Source organism: Scleropages formosus, chromosome 18 (genome assembly GCF_900964775.1).
Source record: "Scleropages formosus chromosome 18, fSclFor1.1, whole genome shotgun sequence".
Lineage (NCBI taxonomy): Eukaryota > Metazoa > Chordata > Actinopteri > Osteoglossiformes > Osteoglossidae > Scleropages > Scleropages formosus.
Genome location: NC_041823.1, coordinates 23558055 through 23583528, shown reverse-complemented (window position 1 = coordinate 23583528; position 25474 = coordinate 23558055). Strand labels below are relative to the sequence as shown.

The following is a 25474-nucleotide window of genomic DNA, read 5'->3' as shown; positions in this document are numbered from 1 at the left end:
CCTTAGCCAAGGTTCCTTTGGAAAACATTTAGATTTTTAATTAATGTGAATACATGAAGTATAAACAGATAAAAACAGAAATCAATATTCAATCTCTGCTTCCAATAATGTATTTCAGCTCCCATGTACAAATTCAGATAACAGCTGTCTTCTCATATTTCCCTTCGTGCTTATTTTAATGAACGGTCACAATACCATCATTTGACTTTCATTTGCTGTTTCTCTATGAGGAAGCACACCCCGTTCATATATATAAAACCATGTTTCAGGAGGTAAATGGAGGTAATTAAGCCATCTAATAGGTGCTGTTCAGTAATACATTTTTTGGAAAAACTGTGCAGAGAACTGAACTTTGGCAAAGAATGGAAGAAATATGTAATACTGCTTCTGATTCACTCTTCCACATCTGCTCGCTTGATGGTCCCACAAAGCATGAAGGTTCTCGGTTCTGCCTCTGTTGTGGTGGAACACCCTCCCCCTCTCACTCAGAACTGCTGAATCTCTGTCCACATTTAAAAAGGGTCTTAAAACTCCTCTCTTTCTGACTCACTTCACCCATGATCTCACAAACTCATGGAAGGTGTAAATGCACTATAACTTTAAGATCTTGCCTGTTAAACAATGTATAAACCTTCGCACAGCTACTCCTGTAATGTAAAATAAATGTTTATATATATATAAACTAGGAAGGTGATTAAGAATGGGGGGGTGTGGTGGTGCAGCGGGTTTGACCTATACCTGCTCTGTGGTGGGTTTGGGATTCGAGTCCTGCTTGGGGTGCCTTGTGACAGACTGGTGTCCCGTCCTGGGTGTGTCCCCTCCCCCTCCAGCCTTACGCCCTGTGTTGCCGGGTTAGGCTCCGGCTTGCTGCAACCTCGCTTGGGATAAGTGGTTTCAGTCAATGTGTGTGTGTGTCTGTGTGTGATTAAGAATTGTTTATATTTGAATAAATGTTAATGCTCTACTTTAACTTCTGTGATGAACATTTGGTTCATATGGTGGAAAGTAACAAACTAACCATACTTAAGAATCACACGTCTGCAGCTATGTCTCTCTTTCTGCTAATATACTGAAATACAAACACATTGTGGGGGTGCGGTGGCGCAGTGGGTTGGACCCGGTCCTGCTCTCTGGTGGGTCTGGGGTTCGAGTCCTGCTTGGGGTGCCTTGTGGCAGACTGGCGTCCCGTCCTGGGTGTGTCCCCTCCCCCTCCGGCCTTACGCCCTGTGTTACCGGGTAGGCTCCGGTTCTCCGCAACCCCGTATGGGACAAGCGGTTCTGAAAGTGTGTGTGTGTGTGTCTGTGTCATTTTACAGAAAAACATCTGCTAAATGAATAAATGTACATGTGCTGTCTCTTTAGTAGTTTAGAGTTGATTTTGTTGTGCTGCTTGTTCGCGTAGTTATGAAGAAAGTTTAGAAGCAGAGCTATTGTTTTCCACTCCTCGTTCACTTTTCTTTCTCTGTTGAACTCTAGGAACATACCTCTGTAAGTAATACTTATTCTTAAAGTTACGTGTAGTGGTTATTTGCACGGTTGTTAAGTGTGTGGTAAACTTAAAAAAGAAAACAGGTGTAGGTTGTAACATTTTATTTTTGTTTCTCTATTGTAGTTTCACAGTGCTTCTGACAGTAAGTAAAACAACTTTGCTGTCTCTCGGATGATTCAGTCATTGAGGAACCTGTTTAGCTAGTATCTGCCAAGCTAGAATCATCACTACATCATCATCCTAGCGAGGGCAGAATAGTACATGTATTGTAAATACTGCATTGTATGATATTATTTTATTTAATATTATCTTGTTTTTCTGTTCTGTTTTGTAGTGTTGTTTTTTGTGTTACACCATCGCAAGACAAAGCTGTATACTTTCCAGTTTTAATTATAGCCCCTAAGAAAATTAGTAGTCATATTAGTAGTAGCACTACTGTAGTGCTGTTAATTTAGGCCAGATGAGAACATAAGAGGTAGCTTGGCAGAAGCACTGTCATGATTCCTCTTTGAAAAAGCCCATGTTTTTAAACCAGAAGGGGTCTGAAGATTATACTCTTCTTTCTGATACTGCAAATGAATCATGTCACAAAAAACTACTGCTGTTGTTCTGCAGCATTAACCTTCGTTTATTCCTGAAATCATTTTCTGATCACACACACACACACACATTTTCTGAACCGCTCATCCCATATGGGGTCGCGGGGAACCGGATCCTACCCGGTAACACAGGGCATAAGGCCGGAGGGGGAGGGGACACACCCAGGAATGGACGCCAGTCCGTTGCAAGGCACCCCAAGTGGGACTCAAACCCCAGACCCACTGGAGAGCAGGACCTGGTCCAACCCACTGCGCCACCGCACCCCCTAATCATTTTCTGATCAAATACACTAATATAGGAGGGGTGCGGTGGCGCAGTGGGTTGAACCACAGTCCTGCTCTCCGGTGGGTTGGGGGTTCGAGTCCCGCTTGGGGTGCCTTGCAACAGACTGGCGTCCCGTCCTGAGTGTGTCTCCGGCCTTACGCCCTGTGTTACCGGGTAGGCTCCGTGACCCCGTATGGGACAAGCGGTTCTGAAAATGTGTGTGTACACTAATATATTTTGTACAGAAAGGCAAACTTCAGTGTATACCTTTTTTACATGTTAGACACAGCAGAATAAAATGAATGTAGAATGCTTAGAAAATGAGCATTACAAAGTAAGCCAGTGAAAATATTATTGTCACGCCCCCGGGAACAAGCAGAGCGGCAACACCTGTGGCTAATTGATGGGTCCTAGTGTAAAGGGAGCTTTGGGACTGCATACCGATGCGGATTCTTGCAAATGCCCTTGTGGATTTGCAGTTTCAGCATCTTCTCTTTGTCCTTCGTGGCCTGCCTAGTTCTTGATCCTTGCCTGTTTCGCGACCACTGAGTTTGTCTTGCCCGTATTGTAACGTCTGCGCCTAGAAGACCTTCGCCTGTCCTTGCTTTGAGTTTGTTTGGTCCAATGAGCCTTGTTGAAAGAATAAAAACCAACCTGCAGTTGGGTCCATCCACTTACCTCCTGTCTCCAATCCATCTGTGTGACAAAAATCTAATGCATATGTACACTTTAAACTAAATACTTTCTGGCAGCAACTGAGCTACAATACCAAATACTGGTGCTTGAAAACCCCATAAAAAATTCTGTAAAAATGTTATGGTATTTTGCTTTCCAATACATTTTAAGCACATTTAAAATCTTTCATAGGACCTGAAAAAATAAAAATAAACAGATGCCACCTATTTATTATAAAAGAAGAGCAACTTTTTCTTAAGAGTGTGTAACTGTCTGGCAGGGAAATCAGTGTGAAATCAGTGTATTTCTGTAAAAGACTTTTGTTCTTAAAGCCTGGGTGACACTCCATAAAATCCCTCTCCCTTCCACATGGCATTGAACTTAACCACCCTTGGAAATACTGAAGTATCCATTAAAAGTGAACCAAGCAAGACACTGCGGTGAACATTTAATGGGATATCTGCTACAGTGTGTGGCGCCAGTGTCATGGTGAAGGTGACCTCCTCGTCACTTGATATACATTCTGAACATGAACATGTGAGAAAGGGAATATTTGGACTCCAGTTTTAGTTCATGGGTTTGGCACCTCTCATCTGCTGTGCTGATTGCTCTTTTCTTATATCAGTTCTGGAAGTGCCCACAGCCATGCTCACAACTTTATCTTCATACTTGTTTAATCGACCAGCTAAACTGTCAGCCGTGAACAAGTAGAAAAAAGTGCAGCGTGCAACAAGTGTCACAGCTCAAGAAGCCACAAAGTCACACTTATTTTATAATGATGATATTGATGTTTTCAAATGGAATAAACCTATGTGTCTGGTGATGCTGAGTGAAAAGTAAAGCGTGGTATGATTTATCCAACCCCAAAAGCCTCAGTGATGACACAGGAAACAATGCTTTCAAACATTTGTGGTGCAAAGTGAAAAATGCAGACTTTTTCTTTTGGTGGTTTCACAGGTCTGAGACAAAAACTAAAAACATGAGAGCTGGGTGACAGGAGTTTTTTCTAATCATACAGCTTTTAATCGTTGTTATTGTAATTATTTTTGGTATATGTCCATCGGAAGGGACGCGGGCTCTGAGCACATCTGGGTTTGTGTGTCTGCGCAGAGTGAGCGCGGCAACACGCAGGCATTTCCTGTGTCCCCGTCCAGCCCTCTCCTGTGCTGTCGTTGGGATCACATGGAGGCGTGAACCAGAGAGGCTCAAGTACGAAGTTTATTTACACTGCTTCGTGCTCAAGCTGCTTCAGCAGGTTGGCGTTTTGGTGCAAAGGGGAGTTGATGACGAAGAACTGAGGATCTTGAAGGACACCTGGACCCGGAGACTTGATGATGATACGGGGATTAGAAAATGATGAAGAGGAGGCACAGGAACAGAGAGGAACAAGGACTTCCATCCATCCATCCATCCATCCATCCGTTAGCATGGTTAACTAGTTAATGGTGTTATTGGGAACAGGTCTGCCGAGCTCCTAGGTGAGTCAGAATGCAACACCTGTTGGTCACTGGAGATATTGCAGACAGCAGTCATGACTGTCCTCTCCTGTCCTCTTGGACGGCAGTTTACTGCGTCCACGGTGGAAGTGGAATATCTGGCTCCAGGGAGTAATTATTTAAACGTTGAGTTTGTAAAGATGAATCTCTTGTTTTTTCCACCCTTTCAGATCACAGGAAAAAGTCGAAGTTTCGGGAATGGAACTCGACAAACATGTATCGCCTCGGATGCATTCCTCTTTTTTTTGGAGTGGGGGGGCAGCTGCCCTTATTCGTACATTTCCACGGTTGAATGTCATTCGGCTCCGTCCGTGTCTGCGGTGACGTGTGCGGGCACAGCGTGTCCACTTCGTGCCACACATGTCCACGTGCACACGCGGGGTGGGGAGGGGGGTAAAAAAAGAGAAATAATAATAGCGCGGTGCACATATCTCAAAAGTGTTTCAGTCGATTGCGCGCAGCCTCGGCGTCACCGAACCACCTTTACTTGGAGCGTCGCCTCCTCGGCTCCCTTCATTCATTGTCTGTAGGAAAGGTGTGAATGATGCGCCATGAGCTCGTGAGAGAGGTGTACGGGAAACAGTGAGAGGATGTTGCCATAGCAACACACCCCTCCCCCCCCCCAGCCCACCACTGCAATGCATCAGTCCTCCTCTATCACCTCCCCTCCCGAAGACGGAGCGCCGCCGCAGCCCGCGATCTCAGTCAGTGCCGCACTCCGCGCTCCGCGCTCCGAGCCCGCCATCATTCCTTCCTCCGCGTCCCTCTTTCGCTCGTGTTTTTTCGGGGACGCTTCTTTGCGTGTTCTGCCCTGCGCTCGTGCCCGTTCTCCTCGAGGCCGAGGTCTCAGGTTGGTGACACGGACTGAGGCTTCGCACAATATTATATAGACACAAACTGACTGAAGACGGGAGACGGAATCGCTGACAGCGGATCATTGTGAGGCGGCTAAAGCCGTAAAGGAACCCCTTTGCTCCCACGAGAGGCTCCTGTGCTCTGCGGGGCGGTGGGTGGGTGGCTGGGGGGGGAAACTGTCACGGAGAGAAATACCTGCTTCACCACTGATCGGCTGCTTTATTACACTTCCCGTCTTCATTAGACAGAAAAAAAATATCCTTCCTGCTTGTCCAGGACTTATCCTCGAGAAGTCATTACTTCAAAGGTTTGCTCAGTGTATTTTATCTATTTCTTCTTCTAATTTTTAATATGTCGAAATGTACGCGGAGAAAAACAGTGGAGGTGTAAGTGTGCGTATTCTAATTTCTAGTGCACCACGTATAGGCATGTGCAGTAACCCGTGTTACAACCTGTGTTTAACAGCTGACACTGTGGGTGCTGTGTGTCCAGACAGGTAAAAAGTGACATCTGTGTGTGTGTGTGTGTGTGTGTGTGTGTGTGTGTGTGTGTGTGTGTGTGTGTGTGTGTGTGTGCGCGCGCAACTTTTCAGGCGGTAACTGGTACCATTTGACAGGCCACTATCACTCCACACTGCGCATGTTACGTTCCCCCGACATGAGAATAAACACATCATCTTCATCAACATCAAACACATCATTTGCAGTTGAGTGACCCACTTGTCACCTGCTTTAGGGCTCCAAACTGAAGGATTGTAGGAGTTTTGCTTGCTCAAGTACATTTAAAAAAAAAATAAGAAGTTATTTTTATATTTATGAGGATGTATATTCTGATTTCCAGCCACTCTAGTTTTGGGCATATTGCTTGAACAAATTCTCCATAATCTGTTTTAAATGGATTGTACCCAGCTCACTCAGACATAACCAGCATGCACAGACTGTACTTGTAAATGTTTCTGAGAGTAGTAAAGTATATATATATATTTATATACACATTGCATAAATCAGTAAGCAATAAGTGTATGAGCAGAGAGCAGCAATAAGCTTTCTCATTACTGCACTGTGACTATGACCAAAGCCAAAGTACAGCAGACGGGAAAAACTTGTGCTTCCAGTGTCATCCATTTTCAATAACTCATACCATCTGTTTTAATGTATAAATGTTATAAGGAGTTCTCTTTCCCACAGAGACCATTCTTTTTTTCCCCAAAAGTAACACTTTTCAAGGTCAGGCCAGCTGCATAGCCCTCAAAAACTAAGGCTTTGCATCTTGTCTTCCACCAGTCCTGCACAACCTTTTCCAGTTCTCTCCAACCTCCCTTTGAATGGAATTTGCATACTGTACTCTATAAACCATTAACAGTCTTCCTAAACTCATCTCTGTCATCGGTGAAACAGATCTACCGTGGCTGCTTGTGACGTTCCTTTATAGGCCGGTCGACCAGGACGTTCACCAGTACGGACGGAAAAAAGTGCCACCAACCCACGCTTGCAAGATTATACATAGTTGAAGAAAAGCCTTGAAGACAATTAGTGCTGGAAATCCAAAGGAGCAGAACTTTACATGTTCACATTTCAGGCTGGGCTCAGATCTGCTGGGTCTGGAATCAGCGGTCAAGCAAAGACACATTTAGAGCAGAGTTTTGACTCAGGAGCCACAATCGTCTCACAAAAGCGCCATTGACGGGGTGGGTGGTTAACATCCCAACTTGTTTTGCTCCCCCAGTACACAGTGAACATGGTCCAGTGTGAATGCAGACTGAGGAAGAAGAAGTAGAGGAGCATTCAGCCGAGCGGCAAGGGGTCTTCTGAGCGTAGCTCGTCTTTCCTTTTTTCTGAGGACCTTTTTTCAAGTCACATTGGTCAAGGCAAGGAGTAACAGCACAACAGAAGCGGGGTTTTGTGTGAAAATCCACTCTTTGCGACCTCCTGGATCTACGTTCTTATCTTCCTCTTCCTCAACAGCGGGGCTACCCTGGCCCACATTCCCTACCAAGCCAGACGTGTGTTGCCTGCCGTCAGCATGTCTGCAGTGTGGCTTCTACTGGCTACGACCCTGCTCTGCGCGACGCATGGTGAGTGGGTCACCAGTGCTTTCACCTGTCCATCAGGGCACGCATGAGCCCCCCGAGACAACTCTCCCCTACCAGATTTCCCCCTACCGCTGTCTATCGCTACTATCTGGTTTGGGGCATCTGGTTTGAGGAAATCCTTGTTTGATCCCACTCAGTGCTGCAAATCAGTGAGGGTAAGATAGCCGTCGAAGACATATTGTATTAGTCTCTTATTTAAAACTGTTGCTTTGATTCACAAGTCTTTATCATAAGATACACGTGTAATGCTGTGTGTAACAATGATGCAAAATTCAGTCAGCTGTGAGGAACAGTGACAGATGGAACTGATGCAATTAAAGGACAATTATGTCCCTGAATAAATGAGCTGTTTATTTCATCTTGCACTTAAAGATGTGCGCTAAACCATGGGGAATTGATGCAAAATTTAGAAATGCCGTAACGGAAAGATCCGGAGTCAGCTTGGATGTACGCAAGTCCACTGAGTGTGAGATAATAAGAAGGCAAAGACAGCTGCTCTTGTGTGCGGAGCTGGAGCTGAACTGAACCCATGTGGCAGTATGTAGTAAAATGGAGGATACCGTAAGAGCGCTGTTGAGTGCTTGGTGTGCAGCTGCCCCGCTTCTCCCTATTGTCTTACCTATAATTCTTAGTTATACACCATTAAAAGCTGGTGAAGTGCTTAGCTGTGTGGGGAACAAATACATACTCTCACATGGGGATCTATAAATAATGCATATTCACCATAGTAACACCCCATCAAAGAGTATATTCCCTGTAGTATTCCTCATATATGAGCATGGATGTGTGATGGATTCATCCATCTTTTGCACCAAACACCAGAGCAGATGGTGTGAATACGTTGGCCTGCCGAGAGAAGACTGCATGTGCTTGATCTTTACATCCTCCCCCACATCCTGGAGCCCGCAACGAGGACAATGTGCTTATTGTGCCGAGCTGTTGGCACTGTGACCTCCAAGCAGAGGGACAAAACAGAGAGACGGAGCAATGGCTGCATGGATTTGGCTGACATCTCCATTTAGAGTTGACACACGAAGGCTGGCATTTTCTTTCCAGAATACTTTACTCACCAGATCATGTTACTGTTCTTGGTGCCAAGCTTTAAGGCACCGCTGCTGTGTTGCCCAAGTGTAGCGAGTGCAGAGTGTATGAGTGATTGTATTCAGGGCAGCCCACGTGTGCCAACCTTTCACTAAGGTGGATGGGTAAGGAGGGCAAGGAGAAGGGAAGCCATGGAGGCATCTGTTAGGGAGTGGGGAAGCGTTTGTGCGGCGGTGGGCTTGGTCGAGGTAAGTCCGTTATGCAACTGGGCTTGTGTAACCAGCTAAGCCCCATTTGGTAAGCAGAACGCCGGGGTGATGAGCAGCCTGCTGCTGTCAGCCAGGAGACAGGATAAGAGATGGGCAGACTGTAGAGGTGCTGGTTGGAGAGACAGCAAGAGACCCATGGTGTACTAGTGTACTGCATGGCTTTGTATTCCAGCACAAGTGAAAATGGCTTTGACCCATCAGGATATCTTTTGTAGGGGTGGCAGGTTGCATAGAGGTTAAAGCTACTGCTGCCGCCACCGCCGCCTTTAGACCCGAAGGACCTGCGTTTCGAGTCTTACATCCAGCTGTAATATTCCTGAACAAGGTACTCTTAATTACTTTATTGGTAAAGAAACAAAATTACCCTGCTCTTTACATTTATTCGTTCATCTGGCAAACAAGTCACAGTGTTAGACTACCTACAATTTGTCTCTCATTTGTACAGACAGGCAGTTTTAGGGTATGTACTTTGCTCAGTGGTACTGCAGCTAAGATTCAAACCTGTGACTTTAGGTCCAAAAGCCTAAATAAATAAATAAATGTTGTCGCATCCTCGAAATACTACAGATACTAACAAGCCTGTGAAACCCAGTCGTGTTAAAGTGGCGAATGCCAAAAACTTGCAGTAACATCCTTGTTAGCGGTACAGATGGATAGAAGTGCCATTGAGTCTTAGTCAGAGCGACCACTCGTGGGTTTCAAGGCAAGGGAGGAACAGGAATAGTTTGCCAGGTCCTTCCTCTATGCATATTGGGGATGGGGAGTGAAGTCACAGGGAGAGACACAAAAACTCCACACCTACTCAAGAGATCTAAAGCACTCGCATTGGGTACCATGATGGGTGTAGCAGTGTGACACAGAGCGCTGAGCGAAGTTATTGCTCCATGAATGCATACCTGTTTGTTATGTTTAATAATTTTTAACAACAATTTGTTAAACAATGGAAAAGCCTGCATGCAGCTATTTGTGTGGTGTATACTGGCTCATATGGTAGAATGCGACAAATTGACTCTAGAATCACTTGTCCACATCCAAATCTCTTCTGTTGATGTAATCAACTCTGCATTTTTTTTCTCTGAGATGCACGTCACTTTGGGGAAAACCATCTGCTAAATGAATAAATGTAAATGTTCTGTAAATGATCCAACATGACAAGATGTGATAAGTAACAGTTCTAGTTATAGAGTAAGGCAGCTGGCAGCTGAGGAGAGGAAAACAAAAAATTCCCACCTGAAAAGGATAAAAAAAACAGCTCTGGGGACCAAGCACTAGTGGTGGCCCTCCCCCCAGGACCTGTTACAACTACTGTGTTAGAACATACACATGCTTAATTGGAAATTTTGCAAACCTTTCTTTACAGAAGCTCTTGTATAAGGAAAGTGAGTGTCAGGGGTTACACTTATCAGCAGAGGCTGATCTATACATTTATTCTTTTAGCTGACACTTTTCTCCAAAACAGCTCACAGCATAAAGCTACTTACAATGTCTCACCCATTAACACAAATAATAGGTAACTTTTACTATATTAATTCAGGGTAAGTACCTTGCTCAAGGGTACTACAGCAAACATTTAAATTCTGAGTTCAAAGGTGGCACCACATTGTACTCCCTGCTGTCTCTTGTTATATACTGTATACTGTAAATATATACTGAATATAAAATCTTCTGATATGTTATATTTTGTGTAATTATATATAAATATATATTTATATAAGTGCAGTGTGTGTAGATTTTTTGTTTAAATTTCCTAAAACAGCTGTATCAACTCAACCTGCTCCTTTCCTCTGAGCAACTCCATGTTGTGCTTGGTACAAGCTTTGTATTTGTATAAGAGGGCATGTCCCAGGTAAAAACCCATGGTATTACAGTACAACAACATTGCTCTTCTCATGATATGATAGCCTCTTGTTCCAAAACTATAACACTATAGATGCTGTCCTCCCCCATATTCACTCCGATAGCAGCAATTTAAGGGTTGTGTTCCGAGTGGCTCTGCAGTGTCCTGGCCTTACTGTTTTCAGCTCCTTCATTTTCCAGATGATACCTAGTTTCCACTCATTGCTCATGGTGATGCGGAGTTGGGCTGGGTTGGTGGGGGGTAGGCAGGTTGTGCCCCTGCACTGGACGAGCAGTTATGAAAAATGAATTCTGTTCTTCTTTTATTGTCACAATGTTTTAAAAGGTTTTGATTTTTTCTGCATTAGAAGCTGTCCTTCTTGTAATCCACTTTGAGATGCTCCTCATGAATGTGCTGTATAGTAATAAAGATTATTAATATTATTTTAGACCACTATCAAACACGGCAGTTCTGGTAATTACTGTAATCACGGGTAATGTTTGTAATCCACTTTGCTGAGCTATCTGTGACATTAATTTCTGAAAAATGAACAGTAAATCAAATTAAACAAAGTTATAATGGTACTGCCTTTAAAGAGTATTTAAAGAGTATGCATTTTATCACTTCAGATTTTAAACTGGTAAGACCTGTTTTGCCTTCTTTGCCCTTTTCACCTTTTACCATCTTTAAAACCATTTTGCTTTAGAGGTCATTCTTACAATATATGATGGTTGTGTGGTTATGCAAATTCTGGGTTCAAATGTCATGTGATTGTCATTGTAAACTCTTGTAATTTGAGCCTTCGTTGTCTGAGGAAAACATGTCCTGGCATTTGAAAAATAAAATAAGTTAGAATATGTACTGTATGAGACGAGGCCGGAGACACCAGGTGCAGTGCCTGACTGTGAGGGGTTTTATTTGCTCAGTGCAGGGAGAAGGAAGGGGATGGAAAAGGGGGGCCAGGGAACAGGTAGGATGGAGCTTCGTGTGGGTCGGGGGGCTGGGAGCCTCGGGTCGGTCCGGATGCTGGCGTCGTCTCTGGGTTTGGGTTCGAGTTTGTCTCTTGGGATTCGCCCTCCTCCTCCACCTCTCTCGCCCACTGCCGGGCACCAGGGAAGAAATAGGGAAGGCAATTAACCCCAGCTGTGGCTGCCTTGCCCGCCTCTCCGCCCCCTTCCCCGGCCGCCTCGGCATGCTACATGTACATTTTGATAATGGTTCAGCACAGTTTGGAGACAATGGTCAAAACGCTTTGACATATAGTTATGAATATACTGTTTAAAGTAAATAAATCTCTCTAAAGAATAGTACAGAATGCATAATAAAGCTTCATTCAGGAAATATTTCTTAAATCTATTTAAAAAATAATGCATTATTCCACTGTGCAGCTCCGGATTTCAACGTTCATTTTGATATATGTATTAAAATTACGTTTTCAATAATTATTCATTTTCAGAATAAATAATTTCGTTTTCTAGCTGTATCCTGCAAAAATTTGGAAAACTCCTAAGGTTTATTATTTGCTATGTCTTACTTTATTAATTGTGTATATTTTGAACTCTTGAAAGGTTTTAACATGTGTCACAAAAGCATAGCAAGGAATACAATAGCAATACACTGTTGTCTTTTAAAATCGACATAACCCAGAGAGGGCCAGTAGACAACTACTTGTTTGTTTTTAAAAACATTGCCCAGTAGTAGTGACTTGGCAGGATTTTGGATGTGTAGCCCAGGGCGGGTGAGTATAATAAATGTTACAGGGAGTAAAAGTACCAGGTGCAGCCAAAGGGCAACTCATGTGCAAAGAGATCCCTCTCATCTCCTGTGGCAGTAAAATGAGAAAGGAGGTAAATGTCAGTAAATAACACTTGTGTTGGAGACAGATGGGAGTGATGCAAGAGAGACGACTCTGAGACATACACAGATAGTCTGGGATCATGAAAGTGGAGCTTTATCTGTTTAGGGAGAGGAATGGAAGTGAGAAGGAGAACATTAGTGTCATATTCACTCTCATTAGAAGCTTCCATTCCAGTAAATGATGGTCTTCTCGCTGGAACTCCACCAATTCTCCGCAACACATGTCCCTGGGACCACAACCACAGTGTTTCCTCCTTCCAACGGGTGCGCTGGCTGTTGGGGGGTTCCACGATGTTGGCCAACAGCAGTCCAGAAGACTTGATTACATAAATCATGCTCAGGCTGATGATATCTGCTGCGTGGAGTGAGGCCGCGGACAAAAAAAGCCACAGGGTGATGCGAAACAACAGTTTTACTGATATTGCGTAACGTGATTGACCTCAGGAAATGATGCTTTGCTGACGCTGTGACTTCCAATGGAAATGAATGGCAAGTGTGCAGGCAGTTCTGGTTCTCTGCACAATGAAGGAGCTTCACTCTGCCTGTCTCCTTCTCGTCTCTCTCTGCCTTGATGTCTCTGTCTGTCTCTGATGTAACTGTGTCTCTATGTTATCCTTCTTCTTTTGATCGCACTGTCCATCCCTCCCATCCCCATCCCGTCCCAGTGCTTTGTGTTGTTCACCTCCCGCTGAGGTGAGTCTTGCAGCATGTCACTGTACCGTGTTCTCTGCTTAGAATTTCCCCTTTACAACACCCCAGGCCTTCAATTTGAAGGCTTCGCAGCTAATGAATGTATATTTACAGCATGACGGACATTTGTATCCCCTCCCAAGCTGTGGAACATCCAACCTGCTGATATTCTAACCTTGAGCTAATTCTTTCTTGCTCTCCCTGTGTTTCTTTCACTCACTCTCAGCACTGTGATGGGTGAGGCCGGGTGGTTGCTCTATTCTAATTCTCCTTCTCCTCCCTGCTGGCCGCAGTGTGTCTGCATCAAACTTAACCCTTTCTGCCCCTTTCTCTCTGCCCCCTTCCTGTGCTGCAGGACCAAGAGCTGAGTGACTGTACTGCTCTGTGTTAACTCCTTTCTTTCTCTTTCTCTTTCTCTCTCCCCCTCTCTCTGCAGTGCCAGTATCCCCCTCTTTCTGTCCTTCACTTTTGTCTCTATTAACCACAGACGCCTCTGCAAATTCTGCACACAGTCTTATTAAAAAAAAAACTAGAAAACTGCATCAATGTCCACAAGTCTGTACCTAATAAACATTGGTCAGTATAAAAAGAGATAATCTTAAAAGGTATCTAATGACTGATTTGGCATCTGCAGACTTGTTATGCCTCTTGGCTACTGCTACTTTGACCGTCTTCATAATGTTTCTCTTGTTATATCATTATGGACATTAAAAAAAAAAAAAATCTCCAGAGGCCAAAGGGGAAAATAGCACGAGGTCAATGGTTCAGAGTTATGCAGACATCTCTTTCCAAGCTACAGTGAGCTGTGTGAGAAAGAGACAGCTGGACTGACAGGTGTGTTACCCACTGCTGGTTGAATTTGAACAGAACTCCATATATAGACACGCACATCTATATATGACAATGGATTAACCATTTAGATGTCAGTTTAAGAGAATGCAAATATTAGAGGACTCTGCACACGTCTATCAATTTATTTCCCCTCAATTTCTTGATGTAAAATTTGGAAATGGGTTTTGCTGCCTGGATACTCTTTAGAGAAATACAAGTTATAAACTACAGTATATACAGCTAATGGATCATAAGACACAAGATGTCAGCATACTGACATTATGAGTGGAAATAAATAAAAACTCAAACAAAAGCAAGAGACGGATTAAAGTTTGCATGCCAAGTTTTAGGAAAAAATATATACATATATAAATTCATATATATGTATATATGTGTTTAAGGTTGCTTCTGGTTAATAAGGTGGAAAATGTTTAACTTGTCACCTCCGCTAGTGCATCCTGACAGTACCTGGTGGTTTACTGACTCTAGCATCCATCAGTGTCAACACCAGTGATTTATTGGTTCACTAGTTGTTTTCTTGGAGAACTGCACTGCACATGGGGGGCAACAAGAGTGACTGTGTCTCTCCCTCTGAAGCCCCTCAGTGCCATGCTGCATGCGTGGAGGTGGATTCGGACACCGAGGCTGTGGCCGGACAAGGATTCAAGCTGGGCTGCATCTCGTGCAAGATGAGGGGGGAGGTCCCTGCCACCGCCAGCGTCGACTGGTTCTTCAAGGCCAAAGGCGAAAGCGAATATGAACATGTGAGTAATGCACCGCCAAGGGGTGGCCTGAAGTTCACTTAGCGCTGGGGGTGGGTTTGCCGTGGTGAAATTCCACCTCCTTGAAAGCATGTGACCCCTGTTGAGAGTGTGATGAGTTTGGCTCAAGTCCTGGTGTATTTTAGGGACAAAAAGCACAAACAATAGCTGTTTGAGGTCAGCCTACATCTACTATCGCTCCGCATTTTGATAAACAATTTCATTCAATCTGCATTAAACCGCAAGCACAGTTGCATCATTATAATGGGAGCCACAAGGTGTTCCTCTTGCATGATGTTTATTTTAGTGCCATTTCGCTCTAGAAGGATGCTGACTCAATCTGAGTGTCAAGAAGATTATCACACCAGTCGTGCTTCGCTTTGCCAGGGCTGTTGAAGTGTCTTTGTTGGAAAGTGAATCTCAGTGCGACTTCTCATTTAGATCACCACAGATCTTCCTAAAGTAGAACAGAAAACTGACATGAGAAAAGTAAATGCAGCTGTTTGCGCTACTGAGGACTACAGCTCTTCTAGATCATCTGAGGAGCTTGGGGTCTACTGGGTTTCTTGGCATTTTCATAGGTCCCAGGAAATAGGTTACAGCTAAACCCCGCAGGACTGACTGTATGAGCTGCCCTTCACTGCTGTATTATATTAAGTGGTGTACCACAAAATTTTAAGCTTAATCTGCAACTAAGATACAATCACAGTGAAAGCAAATAATTGCAGCGAATGCCATCCGTGGTAACAGATGGCTAGAGAAAGCGCCTCCTCTATCACTGTGAAATGGGAGGAATCCATTTATTATGACGGAAGGTCATGCATTTTTCATGACAGGGCGCTTTCACTGCATCAGCAGTAATCCCACACTTCCCCCACGCATGGTGTTGGAGACATCTCAGGCCAGCAGCACAACACGTAGCCTCCCCACTCCACCCCATCGTGCCTGAGTGCAAAGAAATCAGCACATGCTATTAGACAACAACGAGCTTTCAATAATGTCTCACAGCGACCTGACCACATAAGTGTTGTGCCATAGTTGTAGATCCATGCTTACATTAAATTTTTTTCTATGGCAGTGAAAAGCATATCAATTTGCTTAACTGGCTCACATTGGGGCGGCACACTGGCACAATGGCTCAGCCAACGTGGAGCTTGCGAGGATTTCCTCATACAGCCGAGAGATGTTCTATGTTTCTGGGATTGGCTCCAGACCACTGTGAATGAATAAATGAATGAATGAATGACAACTTTCATCATTTATAGGCAAAAAGGAAATTAAACAGCTGAGTTGTGTAATGGTTAAAGCTACTGCCTTTGGGCCTGAAGGTTGCAGGTTTGATTCTCACCTCCAGCTGTAGTTCTCTTGAGTAAGGTACTTACCCTGATTTGCTCCAGTAAAATTAGCCAGCTGTATAAATGGGTAAGTACCTTAACATCATAAGCTGCTTTGGTGAAAAGTGTCAGCTGAATGGATAAATGTTAAAATAATGCATTGTGACAAACACAACAAAGAAGACATGGACACAAGGGTTCACTGTTGCTTTTTCTGGCTGGATCCCTTGGGGTTTGTGAAGGGCACTTACCATGATCCCTCCATGAAACAGTATAGAAAGACATGTGGCACTGTAACAATCTGGCTAATGAGTTAGCCCAGATCCTCACGTGGATTCCAGAAAGGCGTATAATTATATAAACCCAGACGGACACGGAAAAAAGGAAGCTCTTCTTTTTAATATCTTGTAGGCAACTATGGATGACATATTTCACACAGCTGTCTTTACGATAAAATAAACAACATTAAAGTAAACTCCAAAACGTGCGAGGCACAAAATGTGTACACGGCCAAGTATATCAGCCTGCGCGCGCGCGGGAGAGAGGACCGAGGGGAGGAGCAACCCCTTAGTCTCCACCATAATACGTCATCATTACAGCACACAGGCCCTAGTCCTAGGAGCAACTCTGATTCTGTGGCTTACGTCAGCAGAGTAAACTGCCACTCTGTAAAATGGGTCACAGAGTGCGTACAGCATGTTAAATTAAAAATGCTAGATGTTGCCCAGGACAATAGTGTGTGCCAGGCTAATGAGTGATCACAGGCCTCACCACCGAGGGCATAGTTAATGCAAGCATCTATGGGCCTCTTCCTGCCTTTCTCTAGATATACAACTATGAGGACAAGACTCCCACGATCACAGATGAACGCTTTGAAGACCGACTGGACTGGAACGGCAGCAAGAAGACAAATGACTTGCAGGATGGCTCCATCTACATCCTCAACGTCACCTACAATGACTCGGGAGTCTACCAGTGCTTCTTCAAGCGCACCCTTTCGTACACTTATTATGAGTTCAACACCAATGCCACCAAAATCATCCACATCAATGTGGTGGCTAAGGGTAGGTCTCATGGGTCTTGAAGGACACAATAGCAGAAGGGAGACTGCTTACTTCACACCTCCGTATCATTTAGGTAATTTTTACCATAGCTATAAAAATGCAGGGCAGAGGTGTATTCAAAGTGGTCCTTGTCTGCAAACATTCTCAGACGAAAAATAAATGCTTTTTCGCTTCACCGCACACGACATGGAAGCATAATCTGAGACACACATTTCAAGTTGCCCACATGAAATTTACCATAGGATGCTGTCACTGTATAAGATATTGCGACAGAGATGGTCCAGAGTAAGACTGATGCTGCTGTAAAGGAGACCAACTTGGTGCGCCAGCTTTATAAATTCTATCAAAAGTCCTAGAATGCTTGTTGAAACAGTTTAATTTCAATTTGTCCGTTTAGAATGGATCAGTACATGCACAGCTTCTCGCTCACTGAATCTTAGCTCCACCACAGCCTCTCAGGGTCACTCTGGTAGAAGCCAAGGCCAAGCGCTTAGCGCTTCCTGTATGGAAACAAGAATTCCACCTTTTTTTGGCTGTCTTCATCTACATTTACATTTACATTTATTCATTTAGCAGACATTTTTCTCCAAAGCAACATACATCTCATGGAAAATGCAATTTGTGCATTTTATTAGGAAAAAGAGAGACATAGTTGCAGACATGTGATTTATCTTTCATTTTGTGCTTCTTGATCACATACTGTCATCCAGTGGCAGTGTGTGCTTGTGGAGGATTTGATCAGATTTGATGAGGATAAATATGAACGGGTTATTTGCCTGCAGCTGAAAAAATAAGGGGCAGCTGGGGGCATTGTGGCTGGAGCGGCTGCCTTTGGCTCCGAAGGTTGCTGGTTCAATCCCAACTGTAGTGCCTTGGAGCAAGGTGCTTGTCCTGCAATTGCTCCAGGACTATTGCCCAGCTGTAATCCTGGGTAATTAGTTGTGGCCCTGCAATGGACTGGTGTCCTGTCCTGTCCTGGGTGTGGCCCTGCTTTAGCCTTGCACTCAGTGTCTCTGGGATAGGCTCCAGCTCACTGCAACCCCTGCTTGGGATAAGCTGTTATTGAAATTGGTTGGAAAAATAAGCCAGACTAGTGTAATGCATGTGTTAGACATTATCTAAGCTGGGACACTAAAGATTATGAGCATGAAGCAACCCTCAATACAAAGTGTGTCTGAATTGGAGGTTTTCAGAATTACAGTACATGTAAATTGCCTGCGTTTCTGCCACTCTCGCTCTCCCTCCAGCCACCAGGGGCATGGCATCCATATTGTCGGAGGTGATGATGTACGTGTCCATCATTGGCCTGCAGTTATGGCTGGTGGTGGAGATGGTCTACTGTTACCGGAAGATAGCGGCAGCTGGAGAAGAAGCGTTAAGAGAGAGCGCGTGAGTATATCCCTCTAGGCTTCACCCAGCCCTTCCCAGTGTGTCCACATGACATTTTATCTTCCATTTCTCCTCTCTTTGTCTTTTTTCCTCTGTGCCATTCACACGCCCCGACAATGTGCTGCTTTTTCCTTTTCTCCCGCCAATTGTGTCTCTTCCCTCGCCCCCTTCTACAAGTCATGTGGCCAAAGCAACGGCGTGGCCCTGTCCGAGGAGGCCTCAGCTGGCATCACTGCTAACTCACAACTCTTCTCCTCCTCTCTTCTTCTCTTCCTGGACTTCCCTTCTTCTCTCAGAGCGGAATATTTAGCTATAGCCTCGGAGAGTAAAGATAACTGCGTTGGGGTGCAGGTAGCAGAATAGCACAGGTACGTTGGCAGGCATGCACATGTCAAGTGCATCCGAGCACCTTACTGCACTTTCTTCTATCTGCGCAATGTACTGTACAGAGACCCTCACCAAATGTTTCATTACCGCTTCTTAGGGCTAAAGCATCTCCCCAAATGACGCCCTTGATCGACCCACAGTACAGTCCAACTTACTTCCCATAAACTCTGTCATCACAGCCCCGTTCTGCCCCTGACATCAGTCAGCAGGCGCTACATGAGAGGGATGCCGTTCATCTTTTTCTACTGCAAGCAAGAACGATACATGTTCCGCGGGACTGCTCTAATGAGAAGACAATGAACTTTGGCACTTGTCTTTTGTGCAGGACAATTTTGGCACTGAAAATAGAACATTTCTACAAATCAGTAAGAGAAACATAGTAAAATAGCATGATCATGTTTTACACCAAAAGGTTCATAGTAAACCTCAGTACATACTGTATATAATAATTATAATAATATATGATAATATATAATATAATACTATCCTGGAAGGGGGGTGCGGTGGCACAGTGGGTTGGGCCACAGTCCTGCTCTCCGGTGGGTCTGGGGTCCGAGTCCCGCTTGGGGTGCCTTGCGACGGACTGGCGTCCCGTCCTGGGTGTGTCCCCTCCCCCTCCGGCCTTACGCCCTGTGTTACCGGGTAGGCTCCGGTTCCCCGCGACCCTGTGTGGGACAAGCGGTTCTGAAAATGTGTGTGTGTGTGTACTATCCTGGACTATGCATATGTTGAGTGCAGCGGTTTAATGACTTCGCGTTACGAGTCATTAAACTGCTGTACTCAGCATATACATAGTCCAGGATAAACAGGCTTCATAGATAATATTTGTTATAATATTTTATTTAGGTAATGCAGTCTGTCAGCTTATAAAACCTCTGCCAACAGTGGTTGTAGTCATGTTACTACAGAGACTCTGTTCTGACACCAAACATATGCATTTTACACACTCCTCTATCACTTCAGCTAAGTCCTACTCAACATCTTCCACAATGAAAGGAGCAGATTTCTTAGGCACTTAGACGACTTGCGATTTGGGTCGTACGGCTGTAAGCAATATACGTGAGCAAGGCACTCAGCATATGTGTGCATCAGCCGCTTGAGCCACAATGGCATAATTACACACACACCAAATACTGACATGCCGTATCCTGTTGCCGCCCCACTTGAGGCCGGTGCCAAATATCCTCCTTGACAACGTGCTTCCTCTTCAGAGTGCGTGTGCTGCAAAGACCACATTTATTCTACAGACATAAAGTTGTGGTCATTTTCAGAACACAACACCAACATAAAGAGTATTAGTATTGTAATAAAGCATTAGAGGATATGCAATCTCGGATTGCAGGAGCTAACACTACATAAGCCTACGCACTAAACATGATAAAAATACATAAAAATAACACATTTCTACATATTCTGTGCTCAGTACAATGACGTATACTATGGCAGTTCAGTGTGCATGTGCTTTGAAATTTGAGCTTGGAACAGTAGTATCCGACAAAGCAACTTGTTTAAACTGTAGGGAAACATGGGTTATACTGAAATAGTGAACACAGACAATACGTGGACACATCAACTCACTTTGTCGCCACCATCAGACACTTTGTCATGCTTCCCTTTCTTATGCAGAACCTGGACATGTGTAGATTTAGCACAGAAACGTTGTTCATTTCATCCGCTGCAGTCACTGCAGTGTCATAACAGACGTATAAATATACATGTTGGCAACTGCTGACTTCACTATTCTGGACTCCCGATAACAGCTGTACTTGTTGGTGTGATGTTGTTAAGCATGCAAGTTTATGCAGAGCACTGCCACTCAGAACTAGTGAATACGACATATCGCTGAGCTGAAAACCATTGAATAATGTATACATTTACTACAGTATAGAAACCTTTTTTTATTTTGTGATAAATGCAAAAAAAAAGAAGAATTTAGTGTTATGCCACAATGAAATACCAAGTGCAGAAATATATTTTGTAGACCAATATGAATCGTGATCATTCCTGATGCCTAACAAACCATTTGGCACCCCTCGTGATGCAAACGGGAGAAAGATTTCTGTACTGCTGGAAAATCTGTTTGTCACTATAGTACTGCACAAATGTCAGTGTGTTTCCTTATGACATAATTCATTGAATGTTGTTTCATTTTGATCATCTTGATGGGTGACACTGTGTAATTAGTGGGAAACTGACCCACATATTGAGTTGTCTAAATGTTCCTGCAGTACTACAACACTGCAGCGGAATACCGGTTTGAAAAGAGCAGAAATAAATATAAATACCAGTTTGATTTTTATACATTTCATACTCATTGAGACTCATAGCAGTGTTATACCCAGTTCCTCATTACACAACAACTACTTTTCAAGCATTTGTTGAGGAGATCTGGTTATAGACCAGTGATTGAGTACTTTTAGCACAAATATCTGGAGTGACACTGATTTTTTCGAGTGCCTCTATCAGTGAATCATATAAGTGTTATGTATTCAAAATTTTTATTGTTGGTCACTATGGATGTGTAGCAGTTTTCACTTTTTAAAAGGCTCCTCCACATTGCTTTGAAACCAGTGGAGCTAAAAATATCCAGTAGGGTTCCAGATCACATGAGACACTTTGCTTTTGTGAAAAAAAGCTATTTGTGGAATGTGTCTAATGTAAGGATGGGGAGAAACAGATTTGCTGTGCACCATACAAATTAGCCGATGTAACATTTACTTGCACTGAAACTTAGTAAGACCCTTTGGGGCATCTCCCAGGGACTTTGCTTTACGTCTGCAGGGTGCAGCATACCTTGGGTGTTCATTTATCGACTTTTAAGTACACATAAAATACCACTGTATGAAATGTTTTTTTTGTATTTATACAGTGCAATAGCACACTACACACCAACCATACGATGACTCTGCACATTCCACTGTAGCATCTGCGCTTACTTTAAAGACAACCTCAACCTTCTGCATTTAAAAAAAAAGGACAAAAGTACTGTGCAAACACAATCTGTGGTTGGAAATCTGAAGGAAGGAATTCCCATTGCAAAATAAGTACAGGGCCATCTATTAAAAATGTATTCACATTCTATTCAATTTTTTTTGCTATCTCATGTTTGCACTTTGCCTGCACATGTGGAAATATTGCTTGCCAAAAGAAATTAGTGTAATAAAAATGTAATAAAATGCCCTCTTTGATGGTGCGATAGTGGTGTCGTGTATTAATTGAAAAAAAGTTTATTTTTCATTTTACAGCAGCTCTTACCATGACTGATTCACAGCACGATTCCAGGTATGTGTCCAAAAATCCAGATCCTGATAGGAAACCAAGATTTTTTTTTGTACAGTTAAAATCTGTAAGGGATGGTTTTATGCTGCATGTTCTACGTTTACATCAACATTTCATGTGCTTGTAACTAAACTGCTGTTATGTAAATGTGCAAGAATAAACAGATCACAGAAGATACAAAACCAAATGGTTCCTGTCCAAATGTCATATTCACAGAAGGGTTTTTGAACCCTGCTTATGAAAATGGGAAACATTTTAAGGGAAGCTGCAGAAGTCCTTAATCTAAATGTAAACTGCAGTGAAGTAATACTTGAGGAGGTTTCCTTAATGGGCAGTGAGAGCTGCTTGTCCTCCATAGATCATAGTTTTTCTTTGTGTAATATTAAAATTTGTCTGATCAGTCATTTAACTGTGACAAATATGCAAAAAAATTAGGAAGGGGCAAATACTTTTTCACAGCACTGTAGTACTATCAATTTATTTTTATAGAGCGCTCTTCTCACGCAGTGACACAGAACGCTTTAACACAGGCATAAAGCAAGAAAAACAGATACAAAGAAGACAGTCGACTAATGGCTACCATAATGAAAAACTTTTTATAGAGCTATAAGTATACCTACTGGCCACTGGGGAGAGGAACAAAAACTCCCAACTGAAGGTTGAGGGAGAAAAAAAACCTCTGGGGGTCCCGGGCCAGTGGTTGTCCACCCCTCCTGGGCGTTCTAGAAAGTAACAATTTGTAAGCCAGTGTGTAACAAGTAATAATGATAATGTTGGTAAGCGGCATCTTGGATCCCCAGCTCGGCATGGAACGTCTTGATCGTCATGGGAGATGGACGTCATCCTCTGTCAGCACGGGATTCGTCTGTCACCACTGGCCAGCCTCCTCAGGTCTTATGTAGCGAGGTAGTGCTCAACGAGAAGGTAGAATAGAGTTAGTAATTTGTTGCTTAAGTAAATTTAATATGCATTTTTATAAAGGTGATTAAAAAACAACCAAGGCAGGTGGAATTACATTACGAGGTGGAATGCCTCAGTGAACATGTAAGTCTTAAGTCGGGATTTGAAAACAGAAACAGACGGGGCATTTCTGACAGTAACTGGTAGACTATTCCACAGTTTAGGTGCTCCATAACTAAAGGTGCGACCTCCTACTGAGGTCTTACTGATCACAGGTACTTTAAGGTAACCTGCATCTAATTAACGGAGATATCGTCCTGGGATATAAAAATTAATGATCTCACAAAGGTAAGCCGGAGCAATGCCATGTACTGCCTTAGAGGTCAAAAGTAAGGTTTTATAATCAACTCTATAAGCGACCAGGAGCCCATGCAACAATTTAAGTACTGGTGTTATATGGTCAAACTTCCTAGTTCTAGCGACAATTCTCACAGCAGCATTTTGTACCAACTGTAGCCTGGATACAGTCTGGTATGGACAACCCGACAATAAAACATTACAGTAATCCAGCCTGCTGGAAACAAAAGCATGAACCAGTTTCTCAGAATCCCGTCTAGAAAGGAATTGCTGCATTTGTACTGTATCACTGTACTGTACTAAGTAGTATCTGTCATTCTTTTGCTCTTGCCTGTACTTCCCCCCTCCTGTTTGTCCCCCCCTCCGCCTTTTCTTTTGTCTTTTTCTATATTCACATACACTCACCAGCCACTGTATTAGGTATACCTTGTTAGTACCAAGTTGGACCCCCTTTTGCCTTCAGAACTGCCTTAATTCTTCATGGCATAGATTCAACAAAGTGCTGGAAACATTCCTCAGAGATTTTGGTCCATATTGACATGATAGCATCACGCAGTTGCTGCAGATTTGTCAGCTGCACATCTGTGATCCGAATCTCCTGTTTCACCACATCCCAAAGGTGCTCTATTGGATTGAGATCTAGTGACTGTGGAGGCCATTTGAGTATAGTGAACTCACTGTCATGTTCAAGAAACCAGTTTGAAATTATTTGAGCTTTGTGACATGGCGCATTATCATGCTGGAAGTAGCCATCAGAAGATGGGTACACCGTGGTCATAAATGGATGGACATGGTCAGCAACAATACTCAGGTAGGCTGTGGCATTTAAACAATGCTCAACTGGTACTAAGGAGCCCAAAGTGTGCCAAGAAAATATCCCCCACACCACTACCACCAGCCTGAACCGCTGATACAAGGCAGGATGGATCCATGTTTTCATGTTGTTTATGCCAAATTCTGACCCTACCATCTGAATGTTGCAGCAGAAATCGAGACAACTCAGACCAGGCAACATTTTTCCAACCTTCTATTGTCCAATTTTGGTGAGCCCGTGCAAACTGTAGCCTCAGTTTCATGTTCTTAGCTGACAGGAGGGGCACCCGGTGTGGTCTTCTGCTGCTGTAGCCCATCTGCTTCAAGGTTTGATGTGTTGTGCATTCAGAGATGCTCTTCTGCATACCTCGGTTGTAACGAGTGGTTATTTGAGCTACTGTTGCCTTTCTATCAGCTTGAACCAGTCTGGCCATTTTCCTCTGACCTCTGGCATCAACAAGGAATTTTCACCCACAGAACTGCCACTCACTGGATATTTTCTCTTTTTCTGACCATTCTCTGTAAACCCTAGAGATGGTTGTGTGTGAAAATCCCAGTAGATCAGCAGTTTCTGAAATATTCAGACCAGCCCATCTAGCACCAACAACCATGCCATGTTCAAAGTCACTTAAATCACCTTTCTTCCCCCTTCTGATGCTCAGTTTGAACTTCAGCAGATCGTCTTGACCATGTCTACATGCCTAAATGCATTGAGATGCTGCCATGTGATTGGCTGATTAGATATTTGCTTTAACGAGCAGTTGAACAGTGTACCTAATAAAGTGGCCAGTGAGAGTAAACTTCATTTAGCAGATGCTTTTCTGCAAAGTGACAAATGTCTCTAAGAACAGGAAAGCACAATATACCGACAGTAAGAGAGGTATGGATGCAGTCAGCTTTTCTGCTCATCTTTGAAATAAATATATTACTGTACTTTTTCCACCTCATTTTTAATTATTGCTGCTAGTGTTTTGTTTTAGGAGTATTAGTCATGATTTATTTCAATGTGTTTTTGGCTTGTGGTGGGCAGTTTCACCAAGATGTGTTGATCTTTACACGAAGAAGAAAGTCTTTTAAAACAGCAGCTTAAGGTTTATATAATTATATCCATAAGAAGTCATAATAAAACTATTGTATTACAAAAAAGGATTTTTTTATTGTACTGTGAAATCAAACAGTGCTTTGACAGTGATT

At 43.4% G+C, this 25474-nt stretch overlaps 1 protein-coding gene across 5 annotated transcripts; it reads left to right on the top strand.

Annotated features, from left to right (window-relative positions):
- Positions 1 to 5147: 5147 nt before the first annotated feature.
- scn1ba (sodium channel, voltage-gated, type I, beta a) lies at positions 5148 to 19421 on the top strand. Of its 5 annotated transcripts, none has more exons than XM_018727017.2 (7): positions 5148 to 5374; positions 7344 to 7453; positions 14594 to 14760; positions 16918 to 17155; positions 18403 to 18544; positions 18841 to 18912; positions 19029 to 19421. In XM_018727017.2, the coding sequence occupies exons 1-6, from the start codon at positions 5163 to 5165 to the stop codon at positions 18905 to 18907; spliced, it is 936 nt and encodes a 311-aa protein (XP_018582533.1). In that variant the 5' UTR covers positions 5148 to 5162; the 3' UTR covers positions 18908 to 18912; positions 19029 to 19421. The 5 variants fall into 5 exon arrangements, with proteins under 5 accessions (XP_018582533.1, XP_018582538.1, XP_018582535.1 ...); XM_018727022.2 differs by having other exon boundaries at positions 5295 to 5686; XM_018727019.2 differs by having other exon boundaries at positions 5295 to 5686; positions 6811 to 7453.
- The last annotated feature ends 6053 nt before the right edge of the window (positions 19422 to 25474 follow it).

Excerpts from the sequence above, each read along its gene's own strand:
- scn1ba (XM_018727017.2), top strand. The coding sequence starts at position 5,163 with ATGCATCAGTCCTCCTCTATCACCTCCCCTCCCGAAGACGGAGCGCCG. Across the intron at positions 5,375-7,343 it reads CCTCGAGGCCGAGGTCTCAG|CGGGGCTACCCTGGCCCACA; the intron begins GTTGGTGACACG and ends CTTCCTCAACAG. Across the intron at positions 7,454-14,593 it reads CCTGCTCTGCGCGACGCATG|CCCCTCAGTGCCATGCTGCA; the intron begins GTGAGTGGGTCA and ends CTCCCTCTGAAG.